The 26,927-nt window shown below is 44.8% G+C and overlaps 1 protein-coding gene across 15 annotated transcripts in view; it reads right to left on the reverse strand.

Moving 5' to 3' along the window:
* The window catches only part of LOC144152669 (uncharacterized), a 539,910-nt gene that overhangs the window by 20,263 nt on the left and 492,720 nt on the right, over window positions 1-26,927 (reverse strand). For 8 of the 15 annotated variants that reach the window (XR_013319207.1, XM_077684049.1, XM_077684048.1 and 5 more), the window contains exons 2-16: window positions 21,236-21,471; window positions 18,420-18,517; window positions 18,008-18,160; window positions 16,605-16,650; window positions 16,402-16,489; window positions 14,076-14,227; window positions 11,314-11,442; window positions 10,569-10,685; window positions 9,607-9,661; window positions 9,454-9,502; window positions 9,254-9,332; window positions 6,194-6,309; window positions 4,092-4,171; window positions 2,152-2,187; window positions 2,012-2,059 (exon numbers count right to left, since the gene is read on the reverse strand). Coding sequence is in view for 14 of the 15 variants with exons in the window: in XM_077684049.1 (XP_077540175.1) it covers window positions 2,012-2,059; window positions 2,152-2,187; window positions 4,092-4,171; window positions 6,194-6,309; window positions 9,254-9,332; window positions 9,454-9,502; window positions 9,607-9,661; window positions 10,569-10,685; window positions 11,314-11,442; window positions 14,076-14,227; window positions 16,402-16,489; window positions 16,605-16,650; window positions 18,008-18,160; window positions 18,420-18,517; window positions 21,236-21,471 (1,482 nt within the window). In the remaining variant the exon portion in view is untranslated. Of the gene's footprint in view, window positions 1-2,011; window positions 2,060-2,151; window positions 2,188-4,091; window positions 4,172-6,193; window positions 6,310-9,253; window positions 9,333-9,453; window positions 9,503-9,606; window positions 9,662-10,568; window positions 10,686-11,313; window positions 11,443-14,075; window positions 14,228-16,401; window positions 16,490-16,604; window positions 16,651-18,007; window positions 18,161-18,419; window positions 18,518-21,235; window positions 21,721-21,881; window positions 22,163-25,530; window positions 25,598-26,927 lie in introns of those variants that run through there. The other 7 variants (XM_077684053.1, XM_077684050.1, XM_077684045.1 and 4 more) reach the window with 4 other exon arrangements.

Here is a 26,927-nt window from a genome sequence, read left to right on the forward strand (position 1 = left end):
TTTTTACGTTATGTGGGGGCAAATTGGTGCCTCTGATAACGTCAAACCGCCAGATTTATTCCAGGGAACCACCCGAAATTGCACATTTTGAATTAGAGGTTGGGCTTCAACGCATGATACGAGCACCGTGCGTGCTAACATTTTTTTAGGGTGTGTTTTTGAAATGTTTCCCTACAAAATGTATATTCTAATTTTTTTCTGCTACCGGTGGTTTGATATACACAACACCTTTTTTATCATTTTTTTCGACATGACAAAAATTTTGATTTTGATATTTTTTTTCACAACTATGATATATGAAAACCTTTAAAAAACTGGTGTTATTGGAAAGGCCGTTAAATAATCTGCATTTTGTGCTCCTGCAATTAGTGCCTAACCAATTTTTTTAGCAGGAAAAAAAATGTTTTCTTGGACCCCTAAAAATTGGTCAATTTTCTGCGGTAGCGAAAGAGTTAACTGCTCAATGCATTTGCTATTGGCCGCAATAAGTGATTCGATTCGGCTTTGCAAATGGCTCAATGCATGGATCGGGTGCTCCTTAGAGATGTTAGTCATTGAGTGAGAAATGGCGGACTTCGACGAGCCTTTTGTATTATGCGGTTTTTTGTTGGCCTCTCTCTCAACGACGCCCCAGACATACTAGTCGAACGAATTTACATCTGGAGAACTAGGAGGCCACAAGTTGGGAGTGACGGGGTGGCAGAAGTTGTCAGCCATGCCACTATTGGGGGACGCAGGTGGTGTGGACAGGAGCCAAATCTTGCTGAAGGACATAAGGTCTTCCTTTAGAAACACTCTCTATCCATGGCTTTCCAACGGTGGTAAGCACATCTACGTAACCGGCAGCATCAACGCGCAGTCCTGCAAAAAAAGTGCAGCTGCATGACGTCACCCTCATTGTGGGCAACAGATAACACCACCGCCGGAGAAATTAAGGGGTTCTGTCGATGTCTGACTGCTGACGACGCTTTTTCCTTTTCGCCACAGATGCCACGTCCTGGCCACAACCCATAGGCTCTGTCCGCACCTTGTAAACGAAAAACTTCGCCACTTTCAGAAAGATGGCAATTTCCAAGTCGCTGTGGTGCACGACCAGGGTGATGCGGACTGCATGGCATTTCATTTGCTGCTTCAACTTGTACATTTCCATCTTTGAACAAACTGCGCAGTAGGAATGATAAAGGGTCGACGGACAAGAAGCCACACTCATAGATATATATGATGAGCCTGTTGGTGTGCATGGCAATAAGGAATAGCGTTCTCAAATACCTCGTGCACCCAGTATACAGGGTGTTCCAGCTATCATGCACCAAGATTTTAAAAAAGAGCAATGGCGTTACTCAAACAACACCTAGCGCGTAATGTTTCCAGTACAGTGGAGTATCGTCCAGTAATTTTTCCGTTAATAAGAATTAATTAATTTAATCATAATTAATGATTTAACTCGTGAAGTACTGCCCTAATGATTGAAGTGTCAATCAGAAACTCGTAGGTACCCTCGAAAGGAATCCAACTGCAGTATTTTCAGCGATGAACTAATTGCGTACTCACTTATTCTGACTGATAAAGAAACCCCGCGAAATATGAAAAATACCACATGACCTCTCAGTGACCTCTCACTGAGAGGTCACTGAGAAACTGAATACCTCTTAACTTCGTATTTCTAAATAATTTCACAGATATTCTTATTTCCAAAGAATTTCGCAGATATCTGGGTGATCAGCAGCACATACCTGACGGCCAAGTTGGATCACACACTATCTGATTCACTACGAGACAATTTGGAATGTTTTTTTTACGTGCACATCACATCGCAGGACTGTCACTGACACTGCACCACTCAGCATCCTTCTACCAATGAACGTGCTGTTCCCTCTGCTGCCCAGGATGAAATGTAAAACAAGCCAGAGCAGTAAGTATGTCGGAAAATAACTACACTTGTGAATGCACCAGTTGCAAAGGCATCTGGCCCAAATTCTCATCCCTGCTCAATGCGCGCACTGCAATGTACCTGTGGCTTTCGTCTTGCAATGGGTCTCGGTCACAGGGGTGCTCTTGCCTGCGTGTCACATCGTCAAGGTGAGAGGAGCCACGCATCATGCAGGAACCCAGAGGCAGGCAAAAGGAGAGAAAGACGGACAAGTAGCTTACCAGGCTCAATTTTCCTGCTTTCCGCATCCGGCTTGCCTGCGAGCGCACAAAGGTCCAAATAGAGGCATTAGCAAAGTTACAATAAAGCCGTGACAAGCACACGTAAAGGTTGTAAACAAAAGCTTGAAACACAATTTTTGTTTATGCAAATAGGTTATTTTGCTGCCCTTGCCCCAACTGTCCAAACATATTTGGCATATTTTTGCGATCTAAGCACCCCCTGATTCTAAGCACCCTCCCTTACTTTCGGGGAAAAAAATTTGGGAAAAAAAGTTTACATGCGCATCTTAGCACCCCCTTTTCTAAGCAACCATCGCAAGGTGGATTCCAGGCACGTGCAAACGGGTCCAAGGTAACATTGTAGTCATGTCATTTATGAAGCTTCCAATTAAAAATAACTTAACGGAACAGAAGACGACCTGCTGGGGGATACTGAAAGCGGCGGCCCAAGCGGCACAACACACTCGAGTAGCAGCAAAAGTGACTGAGTATCCTACGTAAGCGGTGGGTTCACTGTCTGTGCCTATTTTTCTTTTGAATTTTCACCAAATGAAACGTTATTTCTTGCGCCCATCTCGTCAAGATTCAGCCGCAAAAAAGAAAGTGGCCAGGGGGAGGGTTAATTTAGGTTTTTCGAATCTAATACCCCTGTCACACGGGCACTTTCAATCTCGATTGAAGTTAATCGTGATCGAGTTTTTGAGCACGCTCGACACACTGCCGCTGCTACACGGCCCGTTTCAATCGCGATCGAAAAGTTGCACCGGTTGGACTCGTGTACGCCAGATGGCTCTAACATTGTACTTGTGGCCGGCGTCTGGTAACTGCTCGCGGTCGTAGGTATACGTAACTATGTAAATGTTACCTCACACTTATTTGGGTCAAGTTATTTGACACAGTTGGTAGCGTTAGTTGAAGTTTTCACCTTCTGTGTCATTACTGAGCGGGGACGAGAGTATCGCCGCTTTTGTTCGATCGCGCTTGGAATCCTTGATCGCGCTTGAGAAACCAGGATTGAGTTCGAGCGAGATCGAGCTCGATCGCGACTAAACTGCCGTGTAGCATGCGCCCAATCCGGATTGAGCTCGATCCGGATCGACTCAATCATGATTGAAAGTGCCCGTATGACAGGAGTATAAGCAACCCCCAAATTTTTGGCACCACGATGGTGGAAAAAGGAGGTGCTTAGAATTGAGTAAATACGGTACATTTGGTACGATGTTGTAATACACATTTTGGTCTTTTTTTTCAATGTTCCGTTGCCGGTACCTGGCCACATACGGCTATTGCAAAGATTGCGCTCTGCACTGCTGTATAGTTGTCACAAATCCGGGACCTGATTTTGTCCGTGCCACACCCAACCCACATTTTCACGTTGCATTGACCGAGTAGTCGCCAACATTCTCCCCATCCTCTACGGCAACTTACGTGTGCCAAGTAGGAGGGTCGGGAGTGCACAGTCTGCCAGGCAAAAGGAAAAACAAGAAGCAACAGCAGAAATTCTGTGCCAATTGGCCATTCCACATTGACAGTGTGCGGCGATCAATGTTGGGAGGCATCATCGGCGGGCCACAATTGCAGCTTCCGATGTAACAACCAGTACGGGAGACTTAACAAGCAAGGTAATACACATGTCCTCATGGGCTGATACTTTGCAATACAACAGCCAGGGAATCATATCAAACAGGAATGCATCAACAAGATTATACTGCATTTTTGATCCCCCAAAATCTGAAAGGTAAAAAAAAAAGTAAGAAAAAAAAGAACGGCAATGGCGGCTAGTACCTAGCAGTAATACTAATTCAGTGAACTGGTTTGTGTCCCCTTTCTGCCTCCCAAATGTCCCTGGCTGGTAGATTGCTTCACGGAGCGGCCCTTTATTATTGCAAGCAGAGCATTTAGCTATTGGGAAGAAAGCCAGGGGGAGCTGGACTACTTACTGCACAGTTCCCCAGGCAGCGGCATGCTGTCCACGGACCGGTGAATGCTGCCGTTCTCTCTTTCTCTAGAAGAAACTGCGCTGGAAGGCAAGTACACAGACCACATCACGTGTGCACACAAGTAGTGTGGTTTGCCAGAGCACACCCAACCACCAGATTGCCTTGGTCACACTTAGAGGGAACACAGGAATGCACTGCATCATGTACCACCAGAACAACAACAGAATAACCGAAATGAGAGCGAAGGTTTGCTGCACGCATTAAGTTACAGATGCGTTTGTTCCTGGTTGGCTACACATAAAGCAACGGAGGACACGGCAACACCCGCAACGAAACTGTCTGGCCAGAATGACAGCCTGCCATCACGGCAAAACTGCCTTGCATATTTAATGGTGATCTGCAACTGTTGCAAGCATTGCTACAGAATAACTGCATTACTGGCAATTGAGTCTATATAAGGCGTTATAAATGTGCTCCTGTTTGCATTGTTGACTGAACATTTGGAACACGATCCCACGGCCTATGTCCGGGATGATAAGTGCCAAAGATTCACCAAACTTGCACCAAAAAAAAAAAAAAAAAAAAACGGTATTCACAGATTACTAACTACAGGCAACACCACCTGCAAAGGTGAGCAGTGCAGCATACTGTATTTACTTGAATAATTTTCGCCCCCACGTAACTTGCGCACCCTTAAGTTTTACCCATACACCACTCATCGAGGCTGCTCTTCCACCAATAAATGAATGCAATTTTTCCACCACCGCCAGGTGTACAAAAAAAAAAAAATTTCACCCGCATATTTTGCATTCCCTGTCTCACCCGAGAAGACAACCCATCGAGGCGCGCGCACAAGCATGCACGCTTTGACTGGAAGCGCAGCGCCATGGCACATGGCACAGTGATACACAAGACTGCGCTTTCCCTTCGTTCTTTCTGCGTTTCTTTCCTCCAGCGTGCATGGACGTTCCAGGCACGCAGGCATGTGTCAATATGTTCTCCGCCCTTCCCGACACATGCACACCCCTTCTTTCATCCTTTCCACGGGGAGTTGGAACTGCTCGAGCATGTGCCTCCCTCCTCCTTTCCTATCTCTTCCGCCGTGAGAACTCGCACACAACACACACAAAAGCTGACGCGGAGCCAGAAGCATTGACTTCTTCATCGGAGGTGCGCGAGGCCGTATCAGCCTCAGCCGGGTCCCCGATGAAGGGAGGGCGACAGAAGAAGACAGTCACTCCCTAAGAAGAGGAAGCACGGTGCAAAGGCCACCGTCGCACCAGTAAAGCGGCAGTGAAATGTGAGCGAGTTGCAGAAGATCCAAACTTACAAGCTCGCGTACTTCATGTACATTGTGCATACTTTAATGAACAAGTGTTCATTGCTCTTTGGGAGGCTAACGACGACACCACGCAGAAAACTCGACCAAGTCTCAAAGCATAACCATGCATAAACTTAGCCGAATCAAGAATAAGCTAGGTGGGGCTGTCAGGATCGCTGTTTGCCCAGTCTTCATGCCACTAGTGTGAAGCTGCCCCAATTTTTTTCTACCTAAGATGCAATGGCGGACTGGCCACCAGGCTAGTACAGTCACAAGCTTTATGACAGTAAACATGGGAGCGCGTGCCCCTCAGCACACGCAGAGTGCTCTGGTGAGCTCTCACAGTTTGTGCGGTTAGCGGACGCACTCCCTGAAAGCGCTTTATCACATGGTTGCCTGCTGAAGTAGTTACGTCACAGCATCTGGAAATATGACATGATGATAAAGCACTTTTTATCGCTTAATCGGGCAGTGAAAAACAAACACTTGAATGTGTTCGCTGTATTTAGACGCTTGATAAAAAGATGCTCATCTGCATGTGTCTTATCTGGAATCGTTTCCAGATATCTGACAAAGGCAACAGCGCAATCAACTTGTCAGTAAATCCGCCAAAATTACAAACTATAAAAGTGCGCCATCCCACCACTAGACCGCTCTGCAATGTACTGAGCGGCACGCAGTCCCGTGTTTACTGTCAAAGCTTTCGACTGTACACCCCACAATGGATTGGTCTAAGAAACACAAAGCCCCCACTCTTTCGGCATGAGCAGCGTCTACTTACCCTTTGTCTAGGTGCAGGTGGGAGAAGCAGTCGAGGAAGCCGCTGTCCAAGTCCCATATGCCGCTGGATGCCCTGTCGAAGGGCAGCCACTCGGGGTGAGCAAGTCGATAGTAGATCTGGAAGGAGGCCGGGAAACGCCCGCTTAATTTACAACCCTTGGCTTCCTTTTACAGCAAAGCTGTCTTGCACTGTTCTGACCAAAATTGCATGTGTCTATTGGGCCGCGTTGACAAAGAATCACATTCGCTTGCTCTGGAGCTAGCGTAAAATACTTTGCAGCTCTCAATACGCATCTTAAAAAATCTCCCACCTCCCCTCGCGGGAACCCCTGTGTAGATGCGACGCATAGGGGGTTCACATTGCAGCGTTGGACAGCGGAGGAACGGCGCTGGAACAATGGAGCGGAGCAGCGCAGGCACCGCGTTTAACAGCGCACATAATGGTGAGGGGACGCGCCGGCGCCAGTGCGTCTGCCACGGCTATGACGCAACACAATCCACTTTAATCCAATCCAATCCAAACCAAGCCAAGCCAATTCAAGCCAAGCCAATGCCCCTCGCAAGAGAGTGTTCGCTATCGGAGAAAAGAGGGGGTGAGCGGCGGAGAGCGCAGCTCACGCGGCGAGGAGAATGGGGGAGGGGCGGACGCCGACAACAACGCCGACGCCGGATGCAGGGACAAGGCGAGTGAATGAGATGCAGTAGCATCTAAAAAAAACATCATACTGAAATTGGCCGCTAAGGCAATTTTATCTTTACTATGTGGAGTTTCATTTACTTGTCGTAAATAATTCACAGTGAAGTTCCTGTAGACGCTACAGGATTCCCGTTTGCTTCGATTACATGGCCGCTTACGGAGGTAGTATGGTTACAGAAAACTGTTGTTGCTTTTGTTTAATGGGAACTATCCCAAAACAAATTACATAAGAACTAATATAGAACCAATTCTAAGGAAGTTTTTAATACCCTGCAAGGTGTTAAATAATAAATAAGTTATCTCTGTTTGACCTTATGCAATCAGCATAGTAAGTTAGCATACATAACACGATAAGGTTTACACCAATACAGCTTCACTGGTCTCCCATCTTCACAGTAGTGAAATGGAGCTAATTTTTTTTATTTTCCTCATTTACTCCATTCTAAGCACCTCTGCAAAATGACCTATATTCATATTCAAGAAATTCATGCGAGAACAAGTAACAGCTACAATCAGCAATTCACTCATGTTAAGATGGACATAAACAACACCACTGCAAATGCACTATGCAATGTGATTAGTATTTGCTCACGCATTTTAGGCCATGGTTTAAGTAAATTGGTCTTTTACACGGTGTGCCTCAAAATTTGGCTGCTATTTGCAAGCTGTGGCTCATCCATATCTCTCCCAATGCCCACAACACAACACTTGCTAGGCATTATGAGGTTCTGAACTTAGCCTTTTGAATTTATTTTTCTTTTTTAACTCGGCACAAAAGTTCAACTCAAGTGAATAACAGAAGTGACTAGAATAAGTGCTGTGTTCCGTAAATAGTACAGTAAAACCCTGATGGTACGTCTCCCGGTCTTACGACGACGAGTTTCTTATGACAGATCACCGCGGTCCCAGTAAACTCCCCATAGAAACAATGCATTAAAACCGCCATGATACAACACTCGGGTGCATGTGATCCGATTCATACGACAGACCCTGGTGGGAATAAACCGGCGTTTTTCCCATCTTTTACACCGCTTCACTACCTCGTCCTGACCTTTCTTCATTTCAACCCCTGTTTGATGCTGCTTGATGTGCAAGAGTCCGCAGGTGGGCCAGACCACTTGCTGAACAGACACAAGCAAGCAAACAGGTACTGGTGGGCGGGAGTTAACCTTCGACAGCCTCACGCGGCAGCAGTCCGCCAACACGCCAACCGCGAGAAGTCAACACGCCAACCGCGAGAAGTCAAAGTCCAGGTGACCGGCGGACCGCGAATTTTAAGCTCCCATCAAGCCGACAAACGCGAGAAAATATACGCCGCGACCCCATGGTGATGACCGAACACCCTTGTTTCCTCACCCGCTTGATTAAAGCTTCTTCCTTTCACAATGCTCTCTCTCCCCCTCTCTCTGCTTGTCAGTGTCTTTCAAAGCTGCATTGTCACTCTGTTCCTTTCTCTCCTGCCTTTTTTCCATCGTTGCCTTGTACTATCGTTCGTTTCGCTTGGGCTTGGCAGTCTCACACTCTCGCCTTTCCCCCTCTCAATTTGCTAGGCTGTGGGGCCGTGCCGGCTTTCCCAGCTTAGAGGCGCATGGCTGGCTCACTAGCGCAGATGACGTGAGGGGAGGGGGCACAAAATAAGTGCCTTTATTTTTTTTTTTTTAGAAACTTGGTATTTTAGCCAAAGGTTTGAAAATTACGTGAGAACATCCTAAATATAGTAGTTTAAATAAGTTCTTAGTCTACCTGTCCATTAAACTGCCTACTAGGCCAGCATCTACCCGTACCTCGATCATACGACTCCCCGGTCAAACGATGCTTTCATGCAGTCCCTTGAAAGTCATATTGTAACCCTTTAATCTTATTTTCCGCTGGTCTGTTAGTGAGGAGGCTAATGTCCTGCTGGTCAGGCACTGGGCTTGCTGATTCGAAAACAGGCTGTCTTCCTTGTGGCAGCAAAAAACAAAAATGCCTGCATGCATGACAGAAGAAAGCTGAGCATGTATGCACAAGTTTATCTAAATTACTCCACTGCAATATGACCCAGCGCTTGGGTGTAGCTTCAACGTTTTAGGTGGCAAATCTTAGTTTCAAAATTTCTGAGTTAAAAAAAAAATTGAAGCAGTCACAAGCTTTCAGCCTCCCTTCCAGCTTTGCAGAGGACAGCCAATTAATTACAGCTATGCAAGTAGAAAAACTGCATGGGTACCAACTGTGGTTACCCACAACAATGCATATAAACCAAGTGTATGACTTCGCATCACGCACTAGCTGAAAGTTGCATTCTTTACTTTCTGATGCGAACAAATGCTCAAGCAAGAATTTCATACCTAATTTCTTTTTCAACTCTCGCTTTTATATACTTACACACATTGGTTGACTAGATTTTGAGCACTTCTCGTGGGATGCCATGTGGCTGTTTGAGACAAGACCAGGGGATAACAGCCTGAAAAAAGAAAAAGAAAAAGAAAAACCAGGTGTGAGATAAGGGTAAGCAAGACAGGCCGTGCTTCATTCTGTTAACTGAATTCTTCATATGTGTGTGTGCATGTGTCTGCTTTCCTTACCTCGTGGATTCTGTTGACCTTAGGCAGGCTCCATAACGTAACGAAGACACTGCAGGCAAGGTGTCAAAAAACGCTCCATCACAACTTAGGTCCTAAAATCAGCGAATGAACGCTAAGCTACTGTATGGAAGATCAAATTTGTGGCACACATACGTGGCTTCTCCTCCTGCAGGCATATTGCAACACTCTCGGCTCTTCTCCTGAAGAACTGTATGGGAGGAACAAACAGGAGAATTACACTACAATTACATGCCACTGGCGAAAAATAAGCATGCGGTTAAAAAACAGCAGGCTAGACTAAGAATTTAAAATGCAAAACTTGGTGCTTGAAATGCCCGGTCAGCACCTAGGCTGTCAGGAGTACCCACTGAAGGGCAACATGCTTTGTGTGCCCATCAGTCTACAACACAGCAAACGTAAACCGTTACACAGGCAAATGCGCAACACACACAAAACATTCTGAGGAAACTCCCCTCAAAGTATACGGAGAAAATGTAATTAAGCTTCATTCTTGCCCTGCACATGAACGTCAGCCCCACAAACAATGTTTACATCCTTTGCACATTCACAGTTTGTTCCCTACCTTGTGATGTGTTCATTAATGCTTGTTCCACATATGTTTATTATAAATGGTGCTGAAAAATGACGCATTGTCTTGTATCATGCCTTAACGAAACAGTGTGCGAGAGCAAAAAGAAAGAAGATCTGTCGAAAATGTTGATAAGGTAAAATGAGCAAAAAAAAAAAAGAGTGGAAGGACAGAAACAACACACCACGCAGCGGTGTGTGGTATGTCCGTCCTGTCTGTCCCGTCTTTTTCGCACATTTTGTCCTGTCAAGTCAGACCAACTAGCCTTTCAAGATTGTTTGATGAAAATAATGAGCCAGAACAGACGCGTAGGCAGCCAGCAATTAATGCTGACATGAATTCCTGGTCAAGAAAAAATGCCGAAATTGACTGGCAATAAAAATTCTGCGAATACGCAGGTATTTTTGAGAAAAGCTGCTAATGCAGACTGTAGGCACATTCTTAATCAGGGGGGCTGATGCTTTCATTTTGTGAGAATATGTTCCCCAAGGAATCTAATTGCTCCTTGCTAAGAAGCTCACAGCACCTTGTAGGTGACGTATAGCCAGTAGATGCACAGGATGAAACCCTTCTTCCAGATGTCCCGCAAAGGCACCAGGCCTAGTTCGTAGTCCCTCTGGAATGGAATCTTCAACTCCCTCGGCTGGATAGAGAAGATTGAAGAAGACAAAAATCTTAAAATACACAATCGAATTTCTCCCCTTCTATTCTTTTTTTTTTCATATTCGCACAAAAATCACCGCTTAAGCATTCCTAGAACACACACACAAAACTAGCAGGGCTAAGAGAAGAGGGGGGCAAGACAGCATTGTGCGTCATTTATGTTATTGGAATTCCATTTGTTTCACACTAATTTTCAGAACTCCTCACTACCAACTCGTTCAAATAGCTATATAGTACAGTATAGACCACTTGTAGTGAACCCGGTTATAACGAACTACCGGTTATAATGAACGAATCTTCATTTCCCATTACAATTTGTATACATATCTTTTATGCTCACATATAGCAAAAAGCGGACAAACTAATTTCAATTTCCTGGTGTGTTCTTTAAAAGTGGGCTCGACGTATCACTTTTTACACTGCTCTGGCTTCCATAACAAGGGAGTGGGTGTACTGCACCCCAAGCCTGCCTCCGCACCCAGTTCAGCCTTGCTACGAACCCCAAGCGCTCCGGTGGAGTGCTCGCACTTTGAACATTCGTTCAGATGAAAACCCTACCAACAACGTTCGCCTGATAAGCGCGTATCTTTCGCTTCTTGGCGTAGTACCTCGTACGAGGGCGACTTCTGTGTGGCAAAGTGGATGAAGCGCTCCAGCTCTGGGCTGAGCCTCGGTAAACTGAGTAGGTGCTGCACCAAGTCCCTGGCCTGGCACTTGATGCGGCGGGCATGCTCGGCCTGCATGGTTGACAGAAGGGAGCAATGTGTGAAACTAGGATGATGGCTCTACCTACCCTCTCTCTTACGCACACACAACCTCATCTATCAGTGTCAAAACACCCTCAATGTAGAAAGCATCGAGGCAACAATCTCGCAGAAGCCAGTTCCTGTCGGCAAAGAAGGACACTGACCTTGGTTTCTTTTATTACGCAATGCAACCGTGAGCCTTTTCTTTCCCGTAAGAGACATTGGCAGGTCACTCGTCCCCCCAATAGCATAAGTGAGACGAGTGGAATTGCGGCAAACATAGCAGCCATTCTAACAGCACCGCTGCCTCAAGACCTATGCTTTCACAAGTGGTTGAAGCACGACCTTGCACGTACCAAAAATGGATGTTGAAAAATGGAGGAATTCTGACAGAACTATTCTGACAGAAGTGCCACCTCACAATCTCTACAATATTAAAAGTCACATCTATAGCTTCATCCTAAAGTTGTCAGAATACAAGAATGTGTCTGAAATGCGGGTCTGAAGTTCACCAAAAACAATTCAGGGCTTTTGTGTAAATCCTCCAAATTTACAACAGGCAGTTTCACGCAACATTTTACTGCTGAACGGGCTCAGTTTTCGAAGTTTAAGAGGGTATCCAACACTTTCTGGCAGTGCAGTCGCTGTATTTGCACTAAGTACAGTGTAGGCCGCTTATAATTCATGTCATGGGAGCCGCAAAAATCCCCACTACAGTGTAACCTCGCTACAACAGATCTGCTTACAACAGATATTTGGATACAACAGACTGATTTGCAATGCTTGGTTGGTCTTCCTATCTGTGCCATTGATTAAACTTCCTTTACTGCAGATTCTGTTACAACATACATTATAACAGACCAGTTTGAAAGGTTAACAAGTCCACCTTTGCATCTGTACAGTGGACTTTTCAAGTGCAGGTAACCATTCATTAGTTACGTATGTTTTCAGTTTTTGTGTTGCTACCTCACAGTTGTGATCAAACGAAAGCAATTTGAAACAATTACAAATAATTGTGAATTGGAAGTGAAACTTTTTGCATCCACTTGCAGTATGCATAGGTGCGATGTCCTGGGAATCAAGTAATAGGATTTAGAATTTCAGTGCTATAGTGCAACAGGTAAGATCATTATATGGAAGTTACCTTCAATAAAACAAAAAAATGTATGCTCTCATACATTATAGCTGGCTAAATCTCCAACCTTAGCAATGAGATCTTTACTTGCATTTCATTTATATTCATGTGAAGACAATGGAAATGCAAATGTAGGTTGAAGACGTGAAAGAGAGTAATAATAGTACGAGTGAATCAAAAGTTTGAGAAGGTGCCATACAACAGGAGCCCAGCAAATGTAAAAAGAGTCGCTCATGTGATTTTGTGAATTGCTTCACAATGTCGCAAGAGGATGAAACTGCTGAGAAACCCAAGTCATACTGAAGGTTTGTTGGCCTAAATTACCAACCTGTTTAAGTTGTAACTGAATTTTGAGAACTGACCAGCATACTTTTAGTATTGTGTGATTTGTTTTTAACAGCTGAAAAGTCCAAACTCTTGTTATAACAGACTTTGTCCATGATTCCGTAAAAGTCTGTAGTAACAGTATTTGGATTGTTCATACTTCTTTTATAGCAGACTGAAATCACGATCACTATCATGGTCTGCTGTAACGAGGTTGTACTGTATAAGCGGTGCAGCCCTATAAACAAAATATGCGCGAATCCAACCATATCACAAGCTACCACTCAATCATTCTGTGTTCATCATCACTCAAACGAACGCCACTTAAAAACAGGGGTACGGTATTTATATTGTCTTTTTTCTTTCTTTTTATCGCATCAGATGCTGCTGCATGGTCGTACAAACTGCGCGTGCAGCTTTAACTTCATGTTTTTATGCTTTCAGGGATCTGCGTTTCCTAGCGTCTAGAAGAACGGATGCCACGGACGGAGAGGAAGCAGCCCAGCTTATGCCGACGAGACAATGTGATAAGAACGCAAGTCGATTTTTTTTCTTTTCGTCAGTGCCTTGCGTTTGGGATGCCAAGGGCGGTTCTTTATCAGCACAATGTAGAGGAAATGGAAATCCCCGGAGTCGCGGCTCAGCTTGCTATCTCCAGATGTTCGAAAAGGAAAAGGGTGGTTGCTTATGTGCACAAGGTTTTAATCACAACTTCCTGCGCCCACAGAAGTGGGGTGGCTCATAATCTGTAGAGGTGTGCTGAGAACAAGGGGAGGTGTGGTTATCACGCGAGTGCAAACGGAACACACACACTAATGGGTGCCACTTTTTTATTTTCTATGTTTAAGTTGAGAAGAGAAGGGAGCGCAGGCTGCATCAGATGGCTGAACCATGTCTTTTTGCGACCCTAAAACGATGCCCCAGCTGCATCATGCGATCAGTGGACCCGCCAAAAAACCACACTATAAACGGTATTGTTCTTCAGGCAGCCGCATTATAAACGGTACGCTTATGCATTGAGTTCTATGGGAGGCCTGTCGGGGCCAAGAATACGCGCGTTATGTCCGGTACCGCACTATAAGGGGTGACGTTTTACATGTTCTACACTGTACAGCCATAATGGAGACCATAGTACGTACTGAAGCAATGCAAACATTGTACTTGCATCAAATGGGCAGTTGGCTAGCAGGGAGTCCTCTATTTCGTGCAGTGTGACTTCCAGCATGTCTTCGTACTTGTTGAGGGATTCGTGGAAGCTGGCCTCCGAGATGGCGACTCCGTTCAGAGTGTCCACACACTGGCCACAGCCAGCCTTGACTGTCAACAATGTGTGGGGAGAGAGAAAGAGAGAGATAGGAGCATGCTCATATAATAGTCAAGGGACAAATAAAACTAACTTAACATTCAGCACACTATTTCTCTAGTTCCATTACAGCATGTTCCCCTTTTTTTCCCAATGCCTGGTCAATTTTGTTGTTGTTGCGTACTTGCTACCGAAACAATGAAATTATGCTACAGGATTCCAGGTATGCATAAAAACAATGACTTTGAAATCTGTTTTTACGACTATTTCATTTCGCACAGCCCAATCTTAAATGGCGCATCTCCAGTTCAAGGGCCATCCTTGCACCATTTGTAATAGCTGTCTGTGCACGTTGAATGTTCTACCAAAAAAATTAAAGGGGACATGAAGACAAAACACAAGCTTGTTTTATTCGAAAGATTAGGTGTTCTATAGTGCTCCCCGCACTTGTCTGGCAGCAAACTATGCTTTATTCAATGAAAAATGAAACAATTTAAGCCAAAATGCCAATTCTACCACTAAATCGCGTGTTTGGTGATGTCAGTGACTTATTCAGGGCAGGTATTTGAAACAAACGTTCAGTATATGAACTAGGGCTGCAGCAGACGACGAAACATCTTTCGTTGCTTCATTTACCAACCGTCCTCTAGATGGCACCACAATACCGCTCAGGCCCGCTGTCTGCACTCGCTTCCATTTTTTTTTCCAGATTTGCACCTGACTTATTTTTGTTGCAGACATTAGCAACCATTTCGTGAGACGTTGGGTATGCTCGACAAACAGGATCTCGTTAGACAATGTCGGTTATACCAATCGACCGGTGCTGTAAGAGACAACCCCAAAGTGCCAAACTGCTATGCAACTATAACAATCGTAGTGTGCGCAGTACATGCTGGTGCTTCTATGTTTACGTATGCGTTCGTAAATTCCATTGTTAACCCCAGCATTCTTACCGCTATAAAAAGAAAATGTATTACATTTAAGTGCAAATAGCTCATTCCGCAAGCTTATAAGCCCTGCCTAACTTGCATTTGGTTTTGCCAGCCTCAGTCAATTGCACAGCTGCCCATAATATGTCATAGGTTCTAGAGCAGGAACTCAGCTAGTGTGTCGCAGGGCCATTCTCTGTTATCCTAATTATATAGCTGATTTTAGTGAAGTTTGTGTTGAAAGTGGTGTCAGTGTTATTCCAACGAGGCAATCTTTCGAATGAACCAAACTTGCACTTTTCCTTCGTGGCCCCTTTAAAGCTGCAAAATTCAAAGCAAAGTGATAAGCCTTCAAAACAGCATGCACACACCTCCACAGCCTAACTGTCAATGCCACACAATGCAAGACCCATTAGACTGCTGGCAATGGCTAACAGCCATCAAGGGAGAACACAGACCATGTAGCACTAGTCCCACTACGGGAAGCTTGGCTTCTAGGTCTGGATTGACACTTCAAATGTTCGAGGGAGTGATGCAAACACTACGTGTGTGCATGCACGCACACAAAATGCCGACTGTTGTTATGGTTGTTTAGTTACAGCAGCTGTCTTGGCAAACACACGTTCCAAATGCACAAGGACTTTACGTGCAGTGATAACACATGCTTGGCCCAAGGCTATCTCGTGGTCTCAAGATACAGCACGGCTGATGATGCTGCTAGGAAATGTGTTTTTCCATTTTTCCTCTCAGGAGAGTTTTTGCCCGAGATCTCTTCTCTAACCGATAAACATGTTGTGTCGCCTTCAGCCTACACGGCACCTTGTGGACAACCGCTGGAAATTCCAATCTTTGCTCCATTCCTAACATTCTGCCCCATGCACACATTTTTACAAGACCCATTCCAACGCCCAAGTTTTGGCTTGTGTGTTATCTTCATAGTTGCTGAAGTCAGCGTTGTAAATCTTATGTCTTAAACGAATAAAAATTACAATAAAATGCAAAGCGTCTCACATGCCCACATGAATCAAATGCCCACAATGCAGCTTATAAAGCACGACACAACGCATCATAAAGACAAGACAATGCATGATCCCGCCATCATGCAATAGTGACAAGGTGGTTGGTGCTCTGTAAATGTTGGCAGCCAATTTAGGTTACTCATGCGAAATGCAAGAATGGCAACACTTTCTCCCGCAATTTTAAAGCTTTTTTTCTTACCTAGAAAAGTAGAAAAAGTAAATTAACAGGACATAACATACCTCTTCTGGTGTACTTGACGTCTTTGAGAAGGTTCCTGATTCCCTGAACAAAGTACTTGATGTTGAACAACTTGAGTGCCAAAGATGCCTTTAGTGTAAATTTCCAAGAAAGAAAGAAAATTGAGAATGTGAAGCCCCAATTAAGTGCACTAACAAAACAAGCAAAATTTAAAAATTTTATGCAGTCCATTCAGTGAAATTACCTCGATTAGTGCAGATCGTATATAGGGAGCATTCTTTACCAGTTTCCTGCAAGGATAAATGAACTTCATTAACAGTTGCAACATTTGTTTATACCATTTGTGATGTTTGCATGGCTATATGTATTATTAACATTTAGTACAAATTTTTGTTACGCGACTTGGTTCATGATTGTAGAAGTAGGCTTCCGCAAAGGTGGGACAGGCACTCCTCACAAATGTTTATTACAGACAAGACAGGCAAATACATGCATAGGAGGTCTGTACATAAAAATAACAGCATGTTGACCAATGCTTCTTAATTAAGATTTTTGTTTGGCAAGCTCAGGTGCAAGTGCACGATCACTGTATTCAGGGCAACAAATCGAATGTGACCTGGTTCTGTTAGCTACCGAGAAGGCGTCATACCACAGGTGGTCATTATTGCACTGGTCTGTTTGGCTGATGTAGGCTTGCCACATGTCAATGGAAGCTCACAAACAATACCCATTGTACTTATCCAAACAGCCTGCGCTGTTTCTTGTCACATGTTTTTTATTCACCACATTCTATGGAACAAATCGGAAGAACTTAACCGGCACATTGTATCTGGGGGCAACATTGTGTGTGCAACAGGTTGTGCGCAACTTGGTTCAAGTCAAAGATGACCTCAGGTCATTTCTTTTGGCGAACAATTCGGCAGTAGCTTGTTTTTCTCTAGCAGAATCTCTTCCACGGCAAGGAAGATTGTGCGGGCATGCCCGCTGTTTGAAGCCTACCATCTGGGTGTCAAAACTCCTTCCCATCGCATGTTCAAAGTCTTTCATAGGACAGACTGTAAGCACTAAATGGCAATGGCAGGTTTCACCACCTTAGAACATGGATGACACTATCGAAGCTTTTATTCTCACGTGCCTTATGCATACATATTTGCCTGTCTTACACGAAATAAACTAACCAGCAATGCCCGTATCGTTATAAACAGCCCTGTTATAAACCCCGGCCGTAGATCCTCCTTGCCCAAGCGTATATAAACCTCAGACTTCACCAGCATTGCACGAGACATCAAGCGCCAGGTAAATGCAGGGCTGCCTGCATTTACAGCTAGCTGTCAGCTCTTCTTTCCACAGCATGCAAGTGTTGAAGTTATTCAGACTGTACCAGTGCTGCTGAAGACCTGAGAGAGGGTTAATCACATGGTTTTATCGAAACTGATGTCGCTGGTGGCTCTATTATGTAGTTGGATCCTACTTAAGGCTGTGCCAGCCAACTCTTAGGGGCCACTCAATCCCTGCCATGGACCTACATAAATTGTCACTTTGGCCCCATAGACCCCTCCTTTCTGCCCACATTCTGCACCCCCAAGCATAACAGCGTGCCATAAACTGGGAAAAAATAAATAAAAATGACACTCGCAGTTGGCATACCCTTTGTCTGATGAGGCGTAGGCAATGCACATTGGCCGAACAAAGCCCCTTGCCTTGGGATCCAGCATGACAGAGTAATTGACGAAAATGTGCAGGTCGTCCCTAATGCTCGGCATCAAGATTTGGCTGTCTAGCTTGGGAAAGGTTGAAGAACTGAAAACGGGAGGAAGGAGAGACGGAATCAGCATGGATTTACTGTGTGAAAGCACTTTTAGGAACAGACAATAAAAAACTAAAATTGAGGCATGCATCAGTCTCGCTACAGTTGGCTGGATACAAGAAAGGGCACTTCAATACACTAAGGCAATGCAGCCGAATTGGTCAGCAAAAATAATTTGGGCAGCAGGCAAAGGCAGCCACATTTCAAAGACGATGTTTGGTAGGCACATGACCATCGAATTATAGCACTTACGCTCCTACTTGCTGGTAGTCGACAGAGAGTATGCTGATTACTAGAGAGTTGATGTCTATGTTTTCCAGCCTGTCGCCTATGTTGTGAGGTATGGTGACCTGCAAAAGAAATAAGGAAGAAAGAACAGACAAAAAAAACCACGAGCTTCAATGAATCAACGAGACAAGCAACCAGCTCAAAAAGCGCATGAAACTTTTGCAACAACTTGGTCTGAAGCATATATGACTGCTTTTTGTGCTTAGTTGCGTGTAAGACCAGAAAAGTTATAAGCACAGTCCATTACTCTGAGCTATCATGGTCTGCTCATGTTTCAGACCTGCTTTATAATTAGAACAATCCTTAGTTGAAATAAGCAGAAACAATATTTTCCCCTCAAAAGCAAACAGCAAAGGCACACACACGAAAAAATAAAACCACTTCCTAAAGAGAAAGATGGTTAAACAGTGAAGCTTTCTCCCACGCAACCGGAGTCATAGTCAAAGTTGATTGATTGTCAGGTTTAATGCACCGACGCAACACAGGCGATGAGGCGTGCCGTAGTGGAGAGCTCTGGTTTAATTTCGACCACCTGGGGATCTTTAACGTGCGCCGAAATCTCGTACACACGACCGTTCTTGATTTTTGCCTCCATCAGAAAAGCGGCCGCCGCGGCCGGGAATCGAACCTGCGACCTCGTGCTCAGTAGCACAACAAAGTCCAAGTTCAAAATCCAAACGGCTTCAACTGTGTCAAAATGGCGCTACTGGATGAACCTCGGCTTTGTAACGAGAGAGACCCAAGCTCGATACAGACCACGGGAAGCGTTTCTTTCTTGAGGTGCATCCGCTTATCATCATCATTGTTTTGTGAAACCCATTCTGTATTTAAAGTTGGCTTTCCTGCAGCATAAAAGACGCCATCAGTGAGGCACAGACAGCTTTGCTTCAAAATTATTTGCTTGTTCACACCCAGCTGGAGTAGACATTGCTCTAAATTGACACAACAGGGCCAAAATAATTCGGTGTACACTGCAAACACCAAAGCCAATCCTATTTGTGCGCACACACTTGTCTTGCCCGAGCGAACACTGCAAGCATAGTGAATGGGGGGAAGTAAGCAAAACGTTTTACAAGGAAGAACGTTGTGTCCCTGTGAAATGGGAGCTAAGAAAACAGCATTGAAGGCTCAGGTAAGTAGGTGATTAGATAAGTAGATACTGGTGACATTTGGCTCACAGATACTTGCTCGTTCCCCTACACACCATGTAATTTTGAAGTCATTGGAAGGCTACAGCATTTAAAGACTGGAATCATACAGCATAGACAAAATAAATTCTTAGTCTAGCATTTGATGCAACTTCTAACTATAACTGATGCGAGGCCCTAGGTTAACTTAAACTGCCTTGGAAAAATTTAAGTAACAAACCCAGCTGAAATAAAAAAAATCCTGATTAGTGCAAAGCAGCAAACTGTTGTGAAATCGCAGATTGACATGAGGACTACATTCAGTTAAGCAAGGTCAAAACAAATGCTTTCACATGCGAAGAATTTTTACGCGACTACTTTCAACTACGCAGGCTGCTGGGCTCTCGTATATGCCTCAAGCAAGGTGCAGGATCATAGATCTCCAACCCTTCTACAGTAGCGCGTAGTGTCATGCAAGGCGTAACATAATGCAAACTCTGCCGCTCATATTAATAAGAAGAGAGTACGCCGCACAGTTGCAAGGAAAAGCTATACCTTACAACCGCAAGAAAAGTAGTCCTTCGAATTTTAAGAAAAATGATACTGGAGGGCTAGCAATGAACTGCGTTTAGAAAACTGCACATGGAGTGACCGTGGGCCTATTTTAAAGGGAAACTAAACACTGATTGGTCACACTATTCAGACCGGCTTTGACGTCCCTTCTGACAGCAAACAATGCTTTCCATGTTTAGAAATAATGCTACCCTTTCTATGTCGTGTCCCTTCAATTTTTAAATGATGCAAAAGATCACGTCACATATCGTGAAGGGAGGCAGCCTACAAAGCCATTCAATGTATTTCCAGCAAGGGAAGAGCTGCCACTTCGGAGAAGCAGCAGAAACTACTTGTGACTTCTCAGCACAGTAACTGATGGCCAGACGCATCACTTAGCCGATTGTGACAGTAATCTCGGAGTTCTGCTACTGGTTGTCATTCATAAATAAACACTGACAGTAAGAAAGGGCGAACAAAAATTAATAGCTACTATTTTGACCAGCAGAAAAAAGTTTTTAATGGTACTCACGACTATGCGAAACATTGGGCGAAATCAAAACTGAAAAAATATTACTAGCAGTTGTAGTAAATGAATCTGCTTAATAATGTTGAAGAGCTGAAGTTCGTGTCTTTTTAACACATGTTTTCAGCAGGTCTTTCCACATATCTGCTTTCATGTTTGTTTCGAAAGGCTGTTTCGACAAGCACCACCAATTCAATTCCATCATTCCCAATTTGCAATGTGCAGGAAAGTGTATTAGGCGGTAATACCTTTTTCCCTGCTTTTTGCATTTTATGCGTTACTAATCAACAGCTGTTTACGCGAGTGGTAAACTTGAATTCACAACCCTGTAAAGTACTGATCTGTACTGAAAGTGCTGTTCTGTAAAGTACTGATTTTTTTGTACTTTAATGTTCCTTTAAATAACGAAGAGCAATAGCTGATTTGATATCACTGGCTTACTCCTGTATACGTAAGCTTTGGTTGCCCTGCACAGACCATATGCAAATCCCGACAACATGGTCTGGCCGAACGCATGCTGTTACACAGCGGAAAGAGAAAATGGGCTTGTTTCCCTACGAGAAAGAAAGGCTCACAAGGGGCATCGGTCCGTGGACTTCGTTGCACTCGGCTATGAGAATAAAATCATTGTCCTCGTCGACGAAGGGGTTCTGCTCCTGTGAGAAGAGCATGCCGCTCCAGTCGTGCTGGATGGCTTCCTTGCTGACCGGATCGTCGTCCAGGTCGAGGAACACATCGGCGTGCTGCTGCGCCTCGTCGTCCCGGTTGACGTAGGCCCGCGCCTCCGAGTAGTGGCCCAGCATGCCCGGCCCTGAGATAAACGTGCGGGGAGACGACGACATCGCACTCTGCAGGCTGAGCCCGACGCACCACGAAGCGCTACTGCTCGCCAAGCACGGCGCGAGTCGTGATCGCATTCACGCAGTAATAAATCCGCAGCCGCGATACGACCGCGTTTCCCAGGTCGGCCCGCATTAATGCATCTTCGCGGCGCTTTCAATGCGCCCGCGCAGCACACAGCCAGTCGCTAACGCACGCCCGCTCACACCTCCCCCCTTGACAAACGTGCTGGGCTGCAGCAGCTTGATAAAACGAACGACGACGATGACGAAGCGGTAAAGTCATCGATGATGCTCTTATCAATGCGCACTGGCTGGTCGATAATCAAGCATGGCCAACAGAACTCGCGAAGCAAATAAATAACATTGAAAATGTTCTTACAACTTGCGCCGAAGTCCCCTAAAGTGAGATGTTGCAGCGACGGTTGCTACCGAACTCTTCGCCCGTAAAGGTGGGTTTCATTCTTTGACGTTGGCTCAATACCAAGGGTCAACTAGAGTCGTCATGTGGTTTTTTTAATGTAGTTTCTGGAGCGATCTAGGTTATTAAACTGACACAAAACAATAGAAAACACTACAATAAAAAGCGTGCGCAAGCCTGGGCGTCACTTCGAGCGCTCGAAAACAAAAACCATGGCAGATGGGGTGGACGGATATGGATGGATTTGGCTGGCTTCATAGCAAAACGCAAGTGGTTTTCAACGTTGCCAGGCGTTAAAATAAACTCGGCTGACGTCGACCCTAGCGTTGGACGTCTGTTCTGTTCTGTGCACTCAACGTAGTCAACGCATGACATATAGAAAACGCCACCTATCTAATAAACAAACGCGGCATAATGGGCTGGTATTGCGCAAAATGTGTGCCTAGGGACGGAAACACTCAGTGCGTAACTTGCGCGCGATGTTCGAAGTGCATGGCACGCTGAATTTGGTACTTCGGCATAAACCGTAATCATACGGTTGTAGCGGTACTAAATTCTTCCGAGTCTTCATTCCTATCATCATCAATCCAAGCTCTTTTTTCTCACTCCCCTTACCACACACAGATTAGCTCGGCAGAGCTGATATCATCAGGCCGACTTCTATGTGTTTTTTTTTTTCTAAAGCAAATTAACCTCTTCAACATTCAAAGCTTCTTGTATGATCACGATTCTCTTCGTTTAATGAAACGTCGTTTGAACGTGAATTGTAAATATCTTCCTCTTTGGCCAATTCCCCTGCGCGGGAATGGGCTACATGACCGCGTGAGTCATTATCGTCTGAACCGAAAATGAAGATGGCGAGGCCTTTGTGGCCCTGTGACTTGCGGTTCCTTCGTATTCGCGACATTGTCTGAAGACGTTTGAAACGTGAGCAAGGCTTTGCACATGTCAGGCCGCGCCTATGTGTCAGCAAAGGGAAGCATGACTATCGCACAAGCGTCAGTGGTAAGCGGACGGTTTCCTCGACTTTCGTGGCGAAAATTGGAAATAATAATAGCAATAAATAAATGTTAATAGCAATAAATAAATGTTGTCGCAAACATGTTTAGCAAACAGGGATTAACGCAATGCGAAAACTTTATTTTCTTTTTATCACCGGTAATCTAGCTGGATTTTAAAGGAGGGTGGTGTACAGTGGAAACACGCGTCACGTTACCCGATTTTACGAATATACAGATTTGGTAAATGTACCACTAATGACCGATACGCTTCTTGTTTTCTCTAGGCACTGAAACCCTCTATGCGACAAAAGAGGTTACGGCTCCGGTAGCTTCGTCAGATAGTGTTACATCCTGCACAATTTAAATTCTGATCATGGCGGAGACAGCCAATTCAGCACTGCCCCTTATATTCAAATGAGATGCAGCTATGAGCAGCCTCAAGCACAAGATGGGTTATTCAGGAAGCTTACACGGGACCACGGTGGAAGATAGGTCTCTATCTTGGAAGATGAATATCTAGAACTTTTGGAATTCACCATGAACCTGGCCATGGCTTCGTGTTCAAGTGTACAAAAATGCTTAAAAGTTTATCAATGCTAGGTCATGTATACAATCATTTTGAGTATTAAATAGTTTGGCTCACACCAACATGCTTTTCCATACCCCAACTTGCCAATAGCAAAAAGTTTATGGTTTATTTTGTCTAGAGGGAAATCTAAACGGGGAAACGTTTTGCTCACATTCTAGATAGAAGCTTAGGGAACAGATGACCCTTGATTTTACGAAGCTGACGAAGACCGCGAAAGGCTTTATAAAAACGGAGATCCTGTAAAGTCGAAGAATAAAGTAAAACAAACGGCGTACGTTCGAGGAATCAAAAACTGTTCGCAGAATTGAGACATTTTGCTAGACCAAGTCTTCAACTTTTTTTAGCTTGTACTCGGAAATCGGAATGCAAATTTACTCGTAATGTGCTCGTAATGCACGTGCTGTCAGCAATGCTCATGTACGAATGAATGGGCCTTAATCAAGCAGAGTCCATCTATGTTTAGCTTACTCACCCGGGACCTTGTCTGAATGAATTAATAAATTAATGAAGGAACGAACGAACGAACGAACGAATGAATGAATGAATGAACGAATGAATGAATGAATGAATGAATGAATGAATGAATGAATGAATGAATGAATGAATGAATGAATGAATGAATGAATGAAGCCTGATGACTCCAGCTGCTTTGCGCCAACATCTCCATGTGATAAAAGGGTGTAGTTAGCTGAAAAGCTGCATAATTATGCTAATGTGTGATCTTCTGTGCTCCTCGCAGATATCTTTTTATTTTCATATGGATTTTTTTTTTCTCAACATGTGTCCTTGCAAACTCGTGGCTCCGAAGAAATGCTTCTGGTGCCTGGAATTCTGGTTTTGCTGGCCACCTGCGCAAAGTCCAAGGACGATGTCGACAAGCTACCGCTAGGGTTTAAGGCAAGTGCTCACTTTGTAGTCGATATATTGCCTAAATTAAGTTTAATGATCGAAGAGGGATAGCGAACACAAAAGGTAAAAGTTGCTCTCTCCGCGATGAGCTCAGCGAAAGCTGTCGATCAACCACCATGCATTCATTAAATGTTTATGCAATGCACAGTAGGTCGTGATGCAATGTCAGTGTACTGCACCTGTGGGGTTACTTATGGGGTCATGGTATAGTTTTGGAAATTACTTCAGCGTCGTTACTCTTAGGTCAGAACGCCTTATTGTTCTGTCATACGCAATCATACCGCCGCGCAGCTTGCCCTTTCACTGTGGCCTTTATGTGCGTTCGCTGCTCGTTCGCTCCTCTTTTCAGCCCAATGGTTCACTATATAGTTCCAATCGTCCTGCCTCGCTGCACTGTGCTGACGTCAGGAGTGGTGACGCCAGCACAGCTTCCAGCATGCAGCTACGCATGCTGCGCGTGGTAAAGGCCCTTCGGTGCCTCTTGTATTGGTACTACGATGCTCATCAGTGAGAAAATCGATGAGAAAGTCCAGACTTCTCACCGGTTCTTCACCAAGATCAGACGACCGTTCGTTCGACTATAATTACATGTCGTTATTCCCCCGGACCCTGCAGAGCGACGGTCGCTGCCGCGCGCAACCGATTCAAACGAGGGCTGCACAGGGAATATAATTTCGCACCTGGGACGAGGGTGAAGAGACGGAGGGGTTGGAAGGGGGGGGGGGGGGTAGTCACAAATTTTATAAATTTCCTGCTGCGGGCCATACGGATAATACACGGACGCAAAACAATAGTATTTCTCATCCTACGTATATTTTTGTCGCTTTAATTCTACCAAGACATAAGCTAGACTGGATATGAGCTTGTCCCCATTTTAAATATCCCTCCCCCGACCCCCTTCTTTAACAATGAAAGGCACAAACTATTGAAGATGTCTTCACCATAACTGTTTCTGAACGTTTGATCTTTGCAAGTACAGTACTGAGTGCTTAAGGACTGAGCCTTGGGGGTTGAGCGGAATTAAGAAACCGAGCAGAGTTTTAAAATAGAAGCCAAGATAGTCTAAAGCAGGCTGCGCTATTTGAGGACAAAGACAGGCTCCGAGACATACCTGGCCCAGTGGTCGTTCGGACGTAGCTCACATATGAGAGGAACCGAAGCATCGTCGAATAGCGTCGGCTTGTGGTTGATACTGCCAAGTCTGGTCACTGGTGGCTGTGCTCCATATTTTAACTATACAAAGATAAACGCAGGGCGCCCTTGTCGGGGCAAGTGAGGACGCCTCGCGATAATCATATCGGTGGGGACGGGCGATGTGGCTTCGCAGCGTGGTAGCCGCTTATTCCTGTTAGCTAGCAGATCGGATGCTGGCTTAAAGCTGTGTTAACGTAGATGCGCAAGCAGCGTCTCCTCGCTCTCGTTTTTTTAAAGACGATAGTCTTTCTTGGGCTCCTTAAACCCAGAAATTTTGGTCTGTCTGTATGTCTGTATGTCTGTCCGTCTGTCTGTCTGTGACTCGATTCAACCACCCGGCCAAAGCAAAACAATGCCTGCCCATTAGTCTTATATAGTCACAGCTAAATCTACCCGTCTATGTCCGGTGTAAGGTTCATACTTGTCAACATTGTTGAAGAAGAACAAGACATTACGCAAATATGAGACAGCAAATCAATACAGAAGTGATATTTGCAGTGTTCCTTTATAAAAAAATCAAACATGCTTGCTTTTGCGAAATTAAATACTTCATCAACTGCAGAAAAAGAATTCACTTAGCTGTCGCCTACTGTCGCCCGCGCCACTATAGCTTCTTGCGCCATTTTAAGAAATCAACCGGCAACAGTTACGCAAGGTTCCACTAGATAGGCTCCACGTTCTGCTTGCAACGCACGTGGAGTAGGGAAACGCGGTTCTATAAACGTTGAAGTAGGGCGCCTCGATTAACGCGCGTCTCCGCCGTACAGCAGCGTTCGCATCGAGACACCCGGTTTGGAGCAGTGGAACGCGGGAAATTTAAAATGATTTAAGCAAACCTTTGGCGTCTTTACCTTGGGAGGAGCGCGACGCAAGAGGAACAACATGAGAGGTGAGCGGCAAAGCGAAGGGAGGCATTTACTTCGAAATAGCCGATAAAGACTATCGTCTTTTGACGACATTTGCAACGAAAGGAGCAGATACGCGGCCAATTTTTTTTTTAAAGGACTATGTACACGTTGCGCTGATGTTTGCAGCACAATCAGCAGCGCCAGTTTCCATGTCCTGGTGGTTCAGGGCGTCATTTCTATTGTGAAAGATGCCATACTCATCACGACCTCTGTTCGTAACATTCAATTTGCGCAAGCGTCGCCGCCCTGAACGGTATACCAATTCAGCCATGATTATCACGAGTGAAGCCACGGGCGCCAACACACACAAGGCTCTGAATAATGTCATAACAAAAGCCAAGGCGAACGAGCAAGAGACAAGACGTCAGTCGCTGGCATTGTAGCCGACAAATCAGGTTGTAGGAAA

This window comes from Haemaphysalis longicornis, unplaced genomic scaffold (genome assembly GCF_048455015.1).
Source record: "Haemaphysalis longicornis isolate Haplotype H1 unplaced genomic scaffold, Haemaphysalis longicornis Haplotype H1 scaffold_9, whole genome shotgun sequence".
NCBI classification, from domain to species: Eukaryota; Metazoa; Arthropoda; class Arachnida; order Ixodida; family Ixodidae; genus Haemaphysalis; species Haemaphysalis longicornis.